Below are 15,743 nucleotides of genomic sequence, written 5' to 3'. Positions count from 1 at the left end.
ATGTGGTTTTAAAGTCAGCTTTTAATCAAATAATAGAATGAAAAGTTTAGAACTAGACAAGCTCTGGTGTACCATTTACGAACTGTAAAGCATCCCCACAATCAGTGGTTGAATTTCATTTTAAAGATTCAAAAAACACAATCAACATCGACAATGTATTCATCATTTGTTGGACAACTCTCTGAGAAAGACGGTTAAAAATGTATGATTATGTGAAGCGCAGTGTAATTTGACAACTCAGTTTGCAGCCATAAACACTACAGCCGTGCAAACATTATCCTCTCTTTCTTCCTTCCCTCTTCCTCTCTTGCAGTTATAAGCCTCGCCTGCTAGCTCGTTACACAATTAGCCACAATTAACTGTCGGATTTGGCCCTGACATCTCAGTGTGATGTTCAGCAATTACACACAGACACACACTTGCACTGGCACACAGTGAACACACTCGCGTCCTTGTTGAATTCAAGTAAGCCGGCCCATTGTGACAGTGGAAGACAGTCCTGTGGCTAACTGTTTTGCATTACTGGAATACTGTTATATGGCAGAGCCAAGGCAAAACTAACAAATGTACTACTAAATATGTCACAGTCATAGTCACAGTGTTTGTTATATTCCATCCTATTCCGTTACATTTCCATTGTTCATGTATATATAAACTGTATGTCTTCATGATTCAGGATGGTTCTAAGTGCTTACATTTGCGTAATTGCTCTGAAGAGCGTGTGTTAGAAGTGGGTTGGCGCTGCGTTCGGCACAGCAGTGGGTCATATCTTGGGGATTTTGGAGAACAGCTGAGTGTGTGTTTGCATCCGTTCGACTGGGGAGCGCTACATGCAAGCATACACAGACACTCACACACACAGATGCATGCATACAGACAGCTGTGCTCTGTTTGGACGCCAGGAGAGAGAATTTACCCAGCATTCCCATTGAGATGCCAGAGTCGACAGCCGTCATTTGATAGTTTGACATTTCAATTTTAGCCCCCCGCTCTGTCTCCCTGAGTCTCACCTCTTCCTCTCCTGCCCGTCTCTCTCTCTCTCCTTTCTCCCTCCCAGTCTCTCTTTCTCGCCCTCTTATTTTCTGCCTGTCTTGAAGAGCAATCCCAAAGATGTCAATCATTGCATTTTGTGAGCTCGCTGAGGGTGGGATTGAGTTTGACGCCCCGACACGTTCACTGAGAGATTTTCTTTGTACACCAATCAGATCTGCCTGTCCTCCTGTCGCCAGGCGGAGTATCGCACTACAGCACAGGGCTCCTAATCTCTATCACAGTCTGTTTGCTGCTCCCGCTCTCCATCCGTACCCCAATCTCTTTTCCACTCCTTCTTTCTGCCCCTCTCACTCTCTGTCCTCTTCTATTTGTCATTGTCTCTCTCACTGACACCTACTGCATTTTTTCTCTCTAGCTCGCTCACTGTCTCTCACTTTCTTGTCTCTTTTCACTTTCTTTTTACTTCCTAAGTTTTGGCTTAGTGCTTTGTTACTAAGTTGTCTTAGATGTCTTGAATGCTGACACATTGGACGCCAGCTGGGAGGCAGACGGCAATGCTGTGTGTGTGTGTGTTTGTGTGTGTGTGCGTGTGCGTGTGCGTATGTTAGGTGTTTTCTAACTTACCAACAAACAGATACCGCTAGTCTATGTGGCCCAAAGCACTGTAATGTTAACCAGCTCTCACAAACACTTCACTGTCACCTTGAGGCAAAAATCACAGAGACAACAATAAAAGCTAATTTAATACAACTCTCTCCCATACTGTCTTTCAGAGTTTTCCTAATGTGTACCTCATAATATCCTATACTCGATGCAAAAGGATCAAGACCTTGTTGTTCCCCATTATTTTGCATCTTTTTGAGACACAAGTTGTAATCCCATCACCTGTCAAACAGCCAATTTGTCAGCAGCATGATGTCTGTTCAGTTGGATTTTGCAGCTTGTGAACACTTGTTTTTTGGGATTTTTTTCCCCCTGGAAGGACTTAGCAGACACTGGGTGTTAGAGCAGGAAATGTAAAGCTGCCACAGAATGCAGCTTTTTAATGAAAGTTTTCAGGAATTCACATTTGGAATAAATGGCTTTAGTGCATATGTAGACTCTTCTGCAACTCTAATAATGCAGATTCATTTCCGAAAGCGAAAACTCCAAATGTGAATTGTTAATGTTTTTTTTACAACTATTTATGTGTTGTGTGATCTTTTGCTGCAGGTTCTGTCCCCGCTGTCTGACTCCATTCTGGCAGAGAAGACTGTAACTGTTTTGGATGACAAGGTAAAATAATATATTGAATCATTTTATGTATTTTGGAAATAAGTCATTTTATTAGCACGTATTATGATATTCTCCTGTTTGTGTAGGTTACCATCACTGACCTGGGTGTCCAGCTGGTTGCTTCTCTGTCGCTCAGTTTGACAGCAAGTCCTGGAAATGACCAGGCTATACAGCTAACAACTACAGCCACTGACCTGCTACACACATCCAAACAGGTAAGGGATACTATAGGTACGCAAACCCATTCACACACCCAAATCACAATATCGCCATCTCTGCTAGATATCATATTCTCCCAGGGTTGTATTTATCAGTTTTTCAGAATGTTACGTGCACATGGAGACACATGCATAGACTCCATGCTGCCTTTAGGTTTGAATCACATACACAGACACAGACAGACTAATGGACTACATTTTAAGCTGTTCCTATCTCTACAGTAATTCCCCCAAGGTTGTAATCATAAAAGTTGCACAGTAATTCTGTGCTGCTATCTCTCCAATAATCAGTTTCTCATTAGAAGTGCATACAACATCCAGGCTATAGCACTACTTAGCTACAGTTACAGCTACATAAAGGTCTACAATAAAGAAAAGTGGTCAATATTGTTAGTTAAAACAACATAAAAACATTTTTTTTTTTTTTTTACAATGCTCAATTGTAATCACAGTTGAAACTACATTTGTCATATGTGTCCAGCACAATTTAAATTTGTAAGAATTTACGCTTTTTTTTTTCTTCTACTTTTGCTCTCTTACTCAGTGCATAACCCCTCTACATATATAGAAAAACACACTCACAAGCACACATGCCTAAAAAAAACAAAACATGCTCACCTACACCCACATTCACAATATATTGCAAGGCTACCATGTTACAAGATATTCTTTACTGTCTAATCACATTGCCAAAGGTTATTTCATCACACTTTGTCAAGCTATTATCCCTCACACCCTCTACCCCTCCCTTCTCAAACCATACCCAATATTAGAATTTACGTCCAAGGGCTAATTGGCCGAGAAGCAGCCCATTACGATCAAAATAAAGATATCATATTTCATTTTATTCAAAATTTTTCTTTTGTATCTACATCATTCAATATCTTCTGTGGAAATGTGATATCTATGGAGAAGGAAAGTAGAGGAGAGGGAAGGTAGAGGAGAGAAAAAAGGTGAAAAAACAGAAGACCTGAGGGAAGGAGGGGGATAAATAAGGGAATGAAGGAGGCAAGAAAAAGTTACAATTTCATGTGAAAATAAAGGAAGGAAAAGATAAAAAGTGCAGTTCCTCTTATTGGAGCTTAATTACTTTTGTAGTGAGGTTTTTGCCGTGTTATACCTACACAATCCTTTCTGTGTTCTGATTAAGGAAAGCAAATGGTTTTATCAAGGCAAGGCAAGGCAAGGCAGCTTTATTTGTATAGCACATTTCAGCAACAGGGCAATTCAAAGTGCTTTACACAAAATCATTAAAACAGATAAAACACAAGTAAAAACAGTTAAAAGTCATAAGCATTAAAAATCAATAAGACATATGAATAGACAGTTAAAAACAAAATAGAAACATTAGGACACATAAAACACAAGAATAAAAGTTACAGTGCAGCATAAGAAAGAAATGAGCATTAATTTAAAGAAAGGCAGCATCAAAAAGAAAGGTCTTCAGCCTTGATTTAAAAGAACTGAGAGTAGCAGCGGATCTACAGGTTTCTGGGAGTTTATTCCAGATATGAGGAGCATAGAAACTGAAAGCTGCTTCACCCTGTTTAGTTCTGACGCTGGGGACCTAAACCGTCAAGGGATTTATAAACTAGCAAGAGTACTTTGAAATCAATTATTTGAGACACAGGAAGCCAGTGTAAAGACTTCAGAACTGGAGTGATGTGATCCAGTCTCTTGGTCTTAGTGAGGAGGGAAATCAAGGGAAATTAGTGAGGCAGGATTGCTTATAGAAAAGCAGAGAAAATGCATTCTCTGCTGAACTCTGTTTTTATTTATGGAATAGTTGCTGCTGAAAGAAGACTGATGACAAAAGAAAAAAAACTAATTTTTTTTCTGTCTTCAAAGTATTTGTCCTCATTGTAATGGTGGTGGTGGAGGCTTGAGAAAGATACACAAAAGTCAGAAGAAAAGTGGGTCTGTGCACACAAAAAAAGTGGTTGGTTTCAATTGTGTGTGTGTGTGTGTGGGGGGGGGGGGGGGGGGGGGGGGGGGGGGATGGTAATGTGCACGTCTATCTTTGTGTTCCTCCAAGACTAACAATAGGCCATTTATTTCCATTGTGTTGGAAACTCAAACAGCTGAATCATTAAATAAAAAAACATGTCACTTTGTCAAGTTAATAGGCCCAACACCAATTAATATCTTTTTCACTGAAGCACATATGTTTTTATATTTGGTAAAAGCTTTATGTTGGAATGACATTATAACATTATGACATTATAATGTCATTATAAAGTTATGATATAATTAGCTATGTTATGTTAATGTGGTGAGTGGCAGAAAAGTCTGTGTAGGTTGGAATAACGTGTGATACCGTGTGATGAAAATTGGGTTACAGTGCATTGGAACATCAAATTTGTAATGTTCGGAGAGAGATGTAAATTGGATCAGAATCATCTGCATCCGTGATGTTGTCAACCGTGTTCAAATTAACCCCTCTTCAAGCTTTCCCTGCCTCTTGTGAGTACATCGGGTCTTCACAATGGGTTAAAGCATAGTCTGTCCAAGTTTGAAGATGGATGTGATCCAAGCAGGGGCGCTCCCCTCCCTCCTCATTGCAAGATGGGCTCTATGTATCTCTTGACAATTTTTTGGCATTCACTTTCAGGAAGCAGCGATCAGTGCGTGGATCCAGTACAGTGACGGTTCAGTGACACCACTTGATGTCTATGACCCCAAGGACTTCCTCCTCTCAGCTGTATCATTGGATGAGAGTGTCATCTCCATAACCAATCAGGTACTAGCCATTTTCAAGTTTTCTTTATCTTGACAATGGTTTAAGGCTGTGTAAAATATTCCAGAAAACAAAAAACATTGACGTTTTACTGATTAATATTTTCAGGAAACACTTTTGCAAAAGTGACAGTATGGTGTCCAAAGTACTGTGTCTGTTTACCCTCACAGTGTCTCTGCAGATGTTGAAAATTGGTCAGACAGTTTGGTGTCCATAGTGCTGTGTTGGTTTAACTTCACATCTGTATTTTCCATTAGGAGCAACACTGGCCTATTGTTGTGGCAGAAGGTGACGGACAGGGAACACTGGTTCGTGTAGAGATGGTCATCTCTGAGACCTGCCAGAAATCCAAAAGGAAGAGTGTGCTGGCATCTGGAGTTGGCAATGTGATAGTGAAGTTTGGAGCAAAGAGTGAAGAAAGAGGTGTGATGGGAAGAGGTGAACAGGACGACGGAGGAGGAATAGACAACAGCACCGGTGAGCACCAAACAAAGGATGGAAAGGAGTGGAAGTCCAACAGTGCAGCAGTGGATCGAGAGGAGGGAGCCATGAGAAAGGTGCGTGTGGGGGGGTGGGCATTTTTCCAATTAATTGTCACTGCTATCAGTAAAAGAAAATATTCGCTACAACCTTACTGGAGAGTTTGACTTTATCCTTATGTAGCTCAATTTGATAGAATGTGAAGACACTGACACGGCATTTAAATCTCAAAGATAACTAGTAAAGATGGAAATATTCAGCTTTTTACTCTACTATATTTGAGTAAAGTACAGTGATTTTATTCAATGGACATATTACCTAGCCTGGAAATCCAGACCCAAATCCGAAAGATTAAGGGTCTGGCATTGAGTAATGAAAGTCACCAAGCACCAAGCGTGCATTTGAAAATTTCCCTCCACAATATTGGATAACACTACGACCATCACAACCACACACGGGCTGACGTATCCAGAGCCCATACGCTTAGGTACCAGTGGAGCTAACTGGTAGATTAAACTGTCAGCATCTGTTTAGTTCGCCTCTGGCCCACCTATATCAGACACATCGATGTGATTGGTGCAGCTCGGCTACAAGGGTAATGAGGAGCATTACTAGATGCCAGAGTAACTCGCTGAGCAAATTCAAATTATGCTCTTGCGAGAACCCCGATTTCCAGGGTTCATAATATCCACTTTAAATCAAAATTAGTCCCTTTTCCTACGATGAGAAACTATCTACCCCAAATTTGTCTTTAAAAAACACCAATAACAAAACACCATTAAAAAATGAGCACTAATGAAAAAGATCGTAAACTAACTCTAACCCAGTTTGTTCATATTTGTTTAAATACCTATGTGTTATTTTCCATTAATCAGGTTAGCACAACGACCAAGAGCACAGTAACCCATCGTGCTTCAGGTGGTAAAGCTGCCAGTGGAGGCAGCAGCAGCAGCCGGGGCGGAGGCCCCAGCCAAGCAGGGGACTACAGTAACTACCCAGCACAAGTGGAGGTACCGGGCACTGGGGATAGTGAGCTGACTCAGACCACCAGAGGACTGTCGGACCTAGAGATTGGAATGTATGCCCTTTTGGGTGTATTCTGTCTGGCAATACTGGTCTTCCTTATCAATTGTGTCAGCTTTGCTTTCAGGTAAATACATTATGATAATTGAGGACTCAATATGTTTATTTGGAAATATATAAGGAAATAAATATAAGGAAACTCCGCAATAAACATGTGTGGGTAGGTTAAATCCTAAGGCTTCTATCTATTAACACCACAGTTGAGAACTCTCTGTGTGGACCACCATATGAACTGGAAAGGCCAGGACATAAAGCATTGACAGACAATGTGTTTATTGGCAAAATTTGGTTCACCCATGCTTGTCTTTTACACTGTGTGTTTCTACTGTCTATATAAAGGGATGGCCATTTTCAATATATATAAATCAGCACAGCCTTTTTTTTAAAATAGTACTTGAGTCATAGACTAACCATCGTCCTTCATCTACAGATACCGTCACAAGCAGGTTCCCGTGCTGGAAGCAGGAGGCAACATGAACCACGCCCATGACTGGGTGTGGCTTGGCAACGAGGCCGACCTTTTAGCTGACCACTCTGACCAATGCCAGGGCAGGCTGCCCGATGAGTGCACCACCATCATTGACCGGAATGAAGGAGGATACGAGGAGAACAAGTACCTGCTGAACGGGGCTGGTAACACCTTGGTGATGGGCGTGAGCACAGGCATGGGCACCATTAGTAAGGGTGGTGGCACAGGTGGACACCGGGGTATCACCCATGGACAAACTTTGCCCAGATCGGTTCCAGAACCGCATCAGTGCCTTTCAGCAATCACTCCTAGTGGCAAAAATGCCACTGGCCAAGCGGAGCATCTGAATAATTCCCCCGGATCCACAGCTGCAGCTGCAGTTGCAGCCGCCAAACGTAAGAGGGTCCAGTTCACGTCTTTTGCCACTGTTGTACCCAATGATAATTTGGGTGGGGGTGGACCATACACCAACTCTTCAGTCCTGGTGACCAATGGGAACGAGGATGACATCAAGTGGGTGTGCCAGGATATGGACCTGGGTCAGTCTGAAATCAGAACCTACATGGAGAGGCTACAAGACAATCTGTGACTAATGGGAAAGAGACTGAGAAATGGAGGGGCTGAGGATGAGTGCAGGAATAGGAACGATGGACAATGAGTACAATTCACCTGTAATGCCTTTGCAATGGATGAAGGGAGGGAGAACAGGAGGAATATAAGAACAGCGAAGGGAATATAACGTGTAGCGAAGAGTTTAGAAGATAATGGACCAGACAGTGTAGAGGATGCTTACATTTAGCTCCCCTGAGGCGATGGAAAGCATACTGTAACAACTAGCTCACACTGAAATCAATAGTAGCAAACAATAACATTATGAGTTTGTTTTATATTATTTATTGTAAAGATATTACTGTAAAAATCCATATTGAAGTCACCATTGGTAATTAATGTTTATTTCCAGAATACCAGTAAACCATTGCGTTATACAGTAAATTCAGGGTATGTTATTGAATAAACATTATCACTACACATTTAAACAAGGATGGCAAGAACATCATTTCTGAAGTATTTTTTACTCATATGGTGTATTTACATTATTGGCTGTGGCTGTTGATTGATTATTGATAGATCTAGTTTTAATATTTACCAGCCAAGTCTACTGAATGGTTATATAATGATTATGTTTACTGAAGAATAGGTAGGTACATCAAAGATACAATCTGTTTTGTTTTTGTTTTATCACTTGACCCATTTGCTTTTGGCATTGCTCATAAGTGAAATGTAAAAATATATATATATATATATATATATATATATATATATATATATATATATATATATATATTCCAAGAACTCAACTATGAATTCAGGCACCAGTGGGAGCTGACTTTGGGAGATCTTGCGCTGTCTTTAAACAACAGAATGTGTCAAGAGTTGAAAAAAGTATACACACAAAAGACTGTTTCTCCCTTGGATCCATACAGAGGCATTTAAACTTGCACAATTACAGACAGGAAAGGACATTAGCCACATACGAGGCTTATTTCCTGTTTCGTGAAACCCTCAATGGCAGAAGCGGCATTCTCCCTGTATTCAAAACCAATCGCATAACCCCCTGGCCCCTCTCTTTGTCTGGGATTGGACAGCAGTAGGAACTTTGTGAACTGAAGAACACAGTGAAATACTGTCTGTAAACTAAAAGGGGGACTCACTGAGGTGACTTATATAAAAAGAAGGCTACAAGGCGGCTCTGGCTTTGCAAAGCCTGAACACTTTCTAATGAGGATTATTTAAAAAAGAAACAATGTAGGCAACAAGACGGACCAGAGTACCTGCAGTGTTATACATGAAGCTAACAGGATATATTGAATGAAATCACAATACAAATAAAAATGGAGTGACACTCGAATAGATACGGGGTCATGAAACATGTTTGTTTTGCTGAACATAGTTATGCATATTATTTTCCTTTTGTTTGTCCTGTTGTATTTTGATAAATAGAATGTTTTTATGTTTTTTATTGTTACATTTTTTTTTCTCATTTGGAAGGCTATTAATTGTAGCTTTTTGTTTCAAAGATGTATTAAGATTCTAAGAATATATGATTATTTTTTTCTCCTAGAGATCTATTTATTTAAATTAACATTTGAGAGGGTGAGGACAGAAAGAAAAGCCAAGGGTTAAAGATCGAAAAGAACAGACCTGCTGGTGAATAGCACATAAGAGAACACAGTGACAGGAAGGAGACTGAACAGGCAGAGGTAGCCTCACCTTCATTAAGCTCAGGTGACGAGTCGTGACGAACTGACAATAAAAAAAGGAACTGTAAGATTGTTAAGATTGCAATATTTATTTATAAATGTGTCACTGTTTCGGAGTACATGTATGTTGTAGATAAATAAACATGCTTCAAAGTGCTTGTGAATAAGACTGCAGGTCACTAGCCAACAACACGGTGATATTTTGTACATTTTACAGTGCAAATATGGTACACAATACTATCTATCACCACAATGTGAACGTGATCTTATTGGTTCTTTTTTCTAAAGATGTTCCTGTCTTTGTTTAAAGTATTGAATGAATTATTGTCATTGTACAGGGTAGGAATCCGTTTACCTCCTTAATGAGATGTAAAAATGGAGGTAGTGATCACACTCAAAAGTGTTTGAGGTTGATGAGTCCAAGACATCCATTTCAGAAAGAAAGCCAAAGCAATTGTTAAGATGTTGGGCCAGTCAAAAAGAAAACAAAACCTAAATCTGGACTACCACAGATATAAACATTTCTGTTTTAAATCATTTTTTTTAACAAGATACATGATAAAAATGCATATAAAAATCACAATGGTCAATTTTCAGGTCTGACACAGAATTAATACAGGATTCAAAGGACAGAGAGCATGAATAGGCACAGATAAGTGACCTGAGCTGACTCCAAATGGGGGAACTAAATGGGCTGCACAGCCTCCACCAAAGCAATAGATATTTTGACTGATGATGGCGACTATATACTGTACGTTCAGGACTCATACACGTTACGGTATCTCGCTTACTCTAACGCGGACTGCTGTGATTGAAAGGATCAGTTCGGTACACATTTGATAGTCGCTGAATGTAGAAGTGTAGCAATGCTTTCGATGAAAAACCTTTTGACTCTTGACTAGAACTGTGAGGTGAAACATATTTTACAGCCTGTGACACCAATTCTACATGTTGTACAATTTTAAAACTGTATGGATGTCAATTGAAAAAAATACAAGATTATTATTATTATTAAGGCATTTCAGTTTTTATTTGATGCCAGAGAAAGACAAATCTTCTGTGTGTAGCCAATGTGGAAGGACCACACATTTACTGCATGCTTACTGAACTACTGCTGAACTTTAGTACAGTTCCCCAGATACTTCTTTGCCATCTTTCCAGCTGTCAGAAACAGCCAGGGTAGTTTGTTGCAACTAGAGAGACTCACGCTAATTCGGTTTTACCAATAACATTCAACAAAGAATCATCAAGTGCAGAAACAAGAGCATTAGTTTATTTTTACTTTTCTCTGGTTGACAGGCTGTTTCGCTGGCATACAGGGAAATGGATCCATCTCCTACAGAATAATGTTCATATGTAACCAATTTGTAATAGCAATTTTTTAGCCCATGCAGGTAGAAATGTAATGGTCATGTAGGCCAAGTAAGAAAGGGTTTTGGACAAGGTAAGGACAATGTGTTCAGTTCATACTAACGTTGACTTGGGGGGGGCAACAACTTCTAGGTCACCAAGTAGAGTGTGCGCCCCATGTAGGCTGAGTCCGTGGCAGCGACCGTTGGTTTGAATCCGAGCCCCGGCCCTTTGCTGCATGTCTTCTCCCCTTTCCTGTCTTCAAGCCTGTTAATCCTGTCGATTAATGGCCAAATTTAACCTAAAAGCAAAAACCAAGGTTGACTTTTTCAATATTCAACATGATGCTACACATGACCATTGCATTACATCCAAAACTTATTTTTCTATTGCAAAACAGTTTCATCTGAACATAAGTCTGATGAGAGAGGTTTTGAGACAGATCTTGATGCCTTTGAACTGGATGATTCAGTTGTTCTAAATGTTGTCACTCAGCCTTCTTATACACACTTGTTGGGCTATGTGTCTACAGAGGATCTGCACAAATGGTGCTGCCTATTTTTCCTGGTGATTTTACATTATTAGCAACTGCAGACGCCAATCTTGCAATAACATTTGAGTGAAATAAATATACTACCTTAAAACCATATTAGTTTTGCATATGGTAACAGCATCTCTCAACCAACTTGTTGTCAGACCAATGTAGGCTGGCATTTTTCGAAACAATTGGATGAAGCCAATGCATACATGATGTAGCAGTCGTTCAGCCAGCAATCAAGCAGTAAAAAATAGGAACTCTACAGTGGCTCTTTGTGCTGAAAAGAAAACTCAAACCACTAAAAGCAAAATACATATTCTCAAAAGAACTGGGTTCACTTGTTTAGTTACAGTGGAAGGTACACATGGGCAACAGTTGAATGTGCTATGGGTAGAAGAGATGCCAGTGGACACGAGCCCTAACGTTGTTTTTTATTTTTTTGTTCTTTTCTTTTTGCTATTGTCATTGTTTAAACATGGTTCATGGAAGCCAATAAAGACCCATAACCAAAACAGCCTGCTCCTTTATCTTTAAATACTCTTTGATTGTTTATTCCATTTGTGTAAACAAGCCTCTTTAGCTTCCTGCCATGATAATCGATAATCTTGTATTTGTGACTCATATCTCAGTGTTACAAGCTCTATTCGTGTCACAGAAGGTAAGTAAGTACATGTTAGAAAAATTTCATTATCAAGAATAGACAGGAACCCCTGAATTTATATTAAAGTTAGGTTTACTTCCAAGTTGAATCAGTTTACAGTACTCACAGCATCAGTACAGAAAATGACTGCTGAAAAAGCCTTCTACAACAGCTCTCGTAATGCAACGTAGAATGAGACAAATCTCTATAGTCGTAATAACGAGTCAATGTTGTCAGTTTATCTCAGTCCAGGGGCGCCTGTTCTTTTCTCCCCGTCACACCGTGCTCCAGACTAGGACAAGACAGTGGCTCCCAGATACCAGATGGCGACCGCAGTAACAGTGTTCTGTCTTGTTGTAATACAGTTTTAATACTGATCAGAGAAAAAGTATGTAACATAATTTTTTCTAACGGTACAATAGTAGCTGGAATTGAGGAGCTTTCTAAAATGACACTGTCTGAACATTGTCACAGATTTATTCAGAAGAGCTGTCATTTTCAAAAAATGTGTTTCTCAAGGTGTTTTTTTTCAAATGTGTTTCTCGTGAATAGGCAACTGCATCGTCGATGGCTACAAGACCACAGCAACTAATTTCACTAATTTGTGCTCTTTTAATTAGGAACTAATTAAATGTCTGGTGGCATCTTTGGGTCTGTTTGAGATAAGCTAGGCCTGACTAGAACCAATCAGCACTGACCACTTCGAACAATGCCTGCTGGTAATGAATTGTATCCAATTTATACTGATGTCAAGGCATCAAGGCAACTGGGCAATCCAATTACTTTTTGCGTGCATCAACTACATGCATGATGGGAAATGATTTGCTCATAATTGAGTTAACATCTATTTGGCTTAAATGTTCACCAACAGATACGATATTCTCTCATTTTTTTGGCTCACTAAGCGGACATAGGTTGGATGGTCACATTTTACAAATGAAGTAATTACCTCTGAGAACCACTGATCCTTTGAGATCCCTTGCTAATTTTGTCTCTGCTCTAATCGCTGGGTTTTTGTGAGCTGCCGCAGGGAGGCCCAACGGGAGTCTTGATGAGGGAGAGGAATTTACACCAAAAGTTAATTAAGATAATGCTTTGTAGCCCACTGGATTACCACAGATATGTATAAAAATTAGATATCAACGATAAAGTTTACATTTGATCTTAAGTGCCACCATCACCCTGTGGCATACTGGACTTTCTCACAAAGTGGTTAAAAAAAAGCTGTGTTATGAAAAGGAGGAGTGGTGGGAAGGACATATTTTCCTTAGATATGGGCACATATCATCACAGTGGTTGGGTTGTGGTTAGTCAAATAATCCCGAAAGGGGAAACTATTTTTTTTTAGACTGGCTGTCTACAAAGACATGATAGAGTCATGCCAGTCATGTCTAAATAATCATGATACTGTCTGTTACGGTTCTATTAAATGGATCTAGAAGCAGACATTAGGGAGATGAACAGTTAACTGAGAGGTTCCCAAATACTCAGTTTAGAGCTGGAGTGCAGCATATTCCAGATAACAGCTCAGAGCAGGCAGGCAATGTTTTTGAACACGGGTGGCGGACTAGGACAAGCCAGAGAAACAGTAAAGTTAACCACAGGTCAAAAACCTGACAAACTGGCAAGTAGTGGATGAAGGTGTATTTCACTGAGCCAGTTGGTTACTAGAACGAGCAACAGGTGTGATCGTGCGCTCCAGGCAACCCGTAACTCGTGTTTTCACAACCTTCTACCCGTGAAAGGGCCCTGGAACGGCAGTCAAACCATTGACCGTTACGGTCTATGAGTCAAACCCATAACTTTCTACATGTGATCTTGTACCAGGTCGGTGTACATCCATTACAGTTTTTGATGTCATACACACACACACACACACATACACACACACAAACACACACACACACACACACAAACATTGGGGACCTCTGTTGATGCCCTACAGACGCCGGTGATTAACAGAGAGAAATAGACACAAATAGGCACATTGTAATCAAAACAATACACATATGATTGTGGACTACTACAGGTTATGATGAGTAAATTAAGCCCAAAATATGTAATTGAATCAAAATCGTCAACGTTACGTAGCCGCTAGCTAACGCTAGCTGGACGGGCTTGTTATGATTTTGCCTGCCATAAGCAGATATAAAATAAACATAAAAACGGGGATACAATGCAATAATTAATAGAAAATAAGATTGAAAATAAAACGCACTTATAGCAGTAGCTAAGCATACAACTGGCGGTAAATCCATTCACTTCATTGAAACCAAAGATCAACCAAAGAGTTTCTGCAGACACAAAGATGTTATGGGGTGGGGTCACTGTCATTTTGGTAAAAAAATTAGATTTTAATCATAGACCGTATATATTTTAATGGTCTATGATTTTAATATTTCGTTTCATTATGTTTCCTCAAATAAGTGAAACAGCGCCCCCTGGTAATGACTGGTCACCGTCAGTCAAAGATTTCACAGTCGAGGCATTCGGGAGGGGAAGCCAGGTGAAGTTAATTAGCTAGCTAACTAGTTATATTGAAAGTATTAATGATTACATTAACTGTTTTGCTATTGTGAAAATGTGACAAGTCGTTGGAAAAGAAACTGATGATAACTCAGAAGACAGTCTTACTCTAGCGGCCTTACTAGTAACGTTACGCTAACAACATTTAATGTTAACGTTAGCTAACGTTAGACGAAACAAAACGTGATTGTTAGCTTGTTTTCCAGTGTCAGCTAACGTGACGGTGCTATTGTGAGACTAGCTATACAGCAGTGACGAAAAGAGAAGAGGAGTAACGTTTCTTTGAAGCAACTAACCAACGTTAAATGACAGTTCCATAGGACCTGGACATGGACCACTTAGCTAATCTCCTTTGACAGAAAGGTGAGTCAAATACACAAACTGTCTGTCTGTCTCTTATCGCGCTATATTATTTATTGATTAGTTTTTACCGATGTCTTTCCCTGGCTGTCTGTGCAAAAACCGCTGCTGTGTGGCAGACCTATGGTTAGCTAAACTTACTGTTTCTCTGCCTTGTCCAAATCCGCCACCCGTGTTCAAAAACATTGCCTGCCTGCCTGCTCTGAGCCCGCCGAGGCTTTGAATAATGTTCCCAGTTTTGCTTGTATTGCTTGTTGATTCTGTGTGATTTGGAAATAAGCGTGCAGAAGGTCTGCAAGCTTCTTCATCATTGTTGAGTTTTTAAAGTTGTATTTTAAGTAATGAGTCATTAACTTAAATACATACTGATGGTCTTGTTGGCTGTTTGTGTATGTCAAACATAGCTAGCTAGCTAGAAAAATGAGTGACATGATGTTTGAGTTAAGGTGACCAGATTTCTCAGACAAAATCCGGGGACATTTTCAGCTCAGAAGCGTATTTACCTCCAAAACAAGTAATGTTTTTATTTTTGTAAAACTTAAAACGGGGACATAGCTAGAGCTGTTCTTATTAGGGGCTGCCCCCCCCCCCCAGGTCTGATCCTAGACCCACCCCTGCTGCTACCTCCTACTCCACCCACTACACCTCAAGATAGAAAGTCCTAATATTTCAGATAGAAAGTCTTAATATTTCAAAATATAAAGTCCTAATAGTCCTAATATTTCAAGATAGATAGTCCTAATATTTCAAGATAGATAGTCCTAATATTTCAAGATAGAAAGTCTTAATATTTCAAGATAGAAAGTCTCAATA

At 39.8% G+C, this 15,743-nt stretch overlaps 1 protein-coding gene across 2 annotated transcripts in view; it reads left to right on the top strand.

Annotated features, from left to right (window-relative positions):
• si:dkey-215k6.1 (transmembrane protein 132C) overlaps window positions 1-11,688 on the top strand; it is a 255,764-nt gene extending 244,076 nt beyond the window's left edge. For both annotated transcript variants that reach the window (XM_032515274.1, XM_032515276.1), the window contains exons 11-16: window positions 2,206-2,268; window positions 2,355-2,483; window positions 5,098-5,226; window positions 5,481-5,780; window positions 6,579-6,853; window positions 7,217-11,688. In XM_032515274.1, the coding sequence (XP_032371165.1) occupies window positions 2,206-2,268; window positions 2,355-2,483; window positions 5,098-5,226; window positions 5,481-5,780; window positions 6,579-6,853; window positions 7,217-7,844 (1,524 nt within the window). In that variant the 3' untranslated portion in view covers window positions 7,845-11,688. The remainder of the gene's footprint in view (window positions 1-2,205; window positions 2,269-2,354; window positions 2,484-5,097; window positions 5,227-5,480; window positions 5,781-6,578; window positions 6,854-7,216) is intronic.
• The last annotated feature ends 4,055 nt before the right edge of the window (window positions 11,689-15,743 follow it).

The sequence above is a fragment of the Etheostoma spectabile genome, chromosome 5 (genome assembly GCF_008692095.1).
Source record: "Etheostoma spectabile isolate EspeVRDwgs_2016 chromosome 5, UIUC_Espe_1.0, whole genome shotgun sequence".
Lineage (NCBI taxonomy): Eukaryota > Metazoa > Chordata > Actinopteri > Perciformes > Percidae > Etheostoma > Etheostoma spectabile.
Note: the sequence above shows the minus strand (reverse complement) of the source record. Positions and strands in the feature narration are given on the sequence as shown.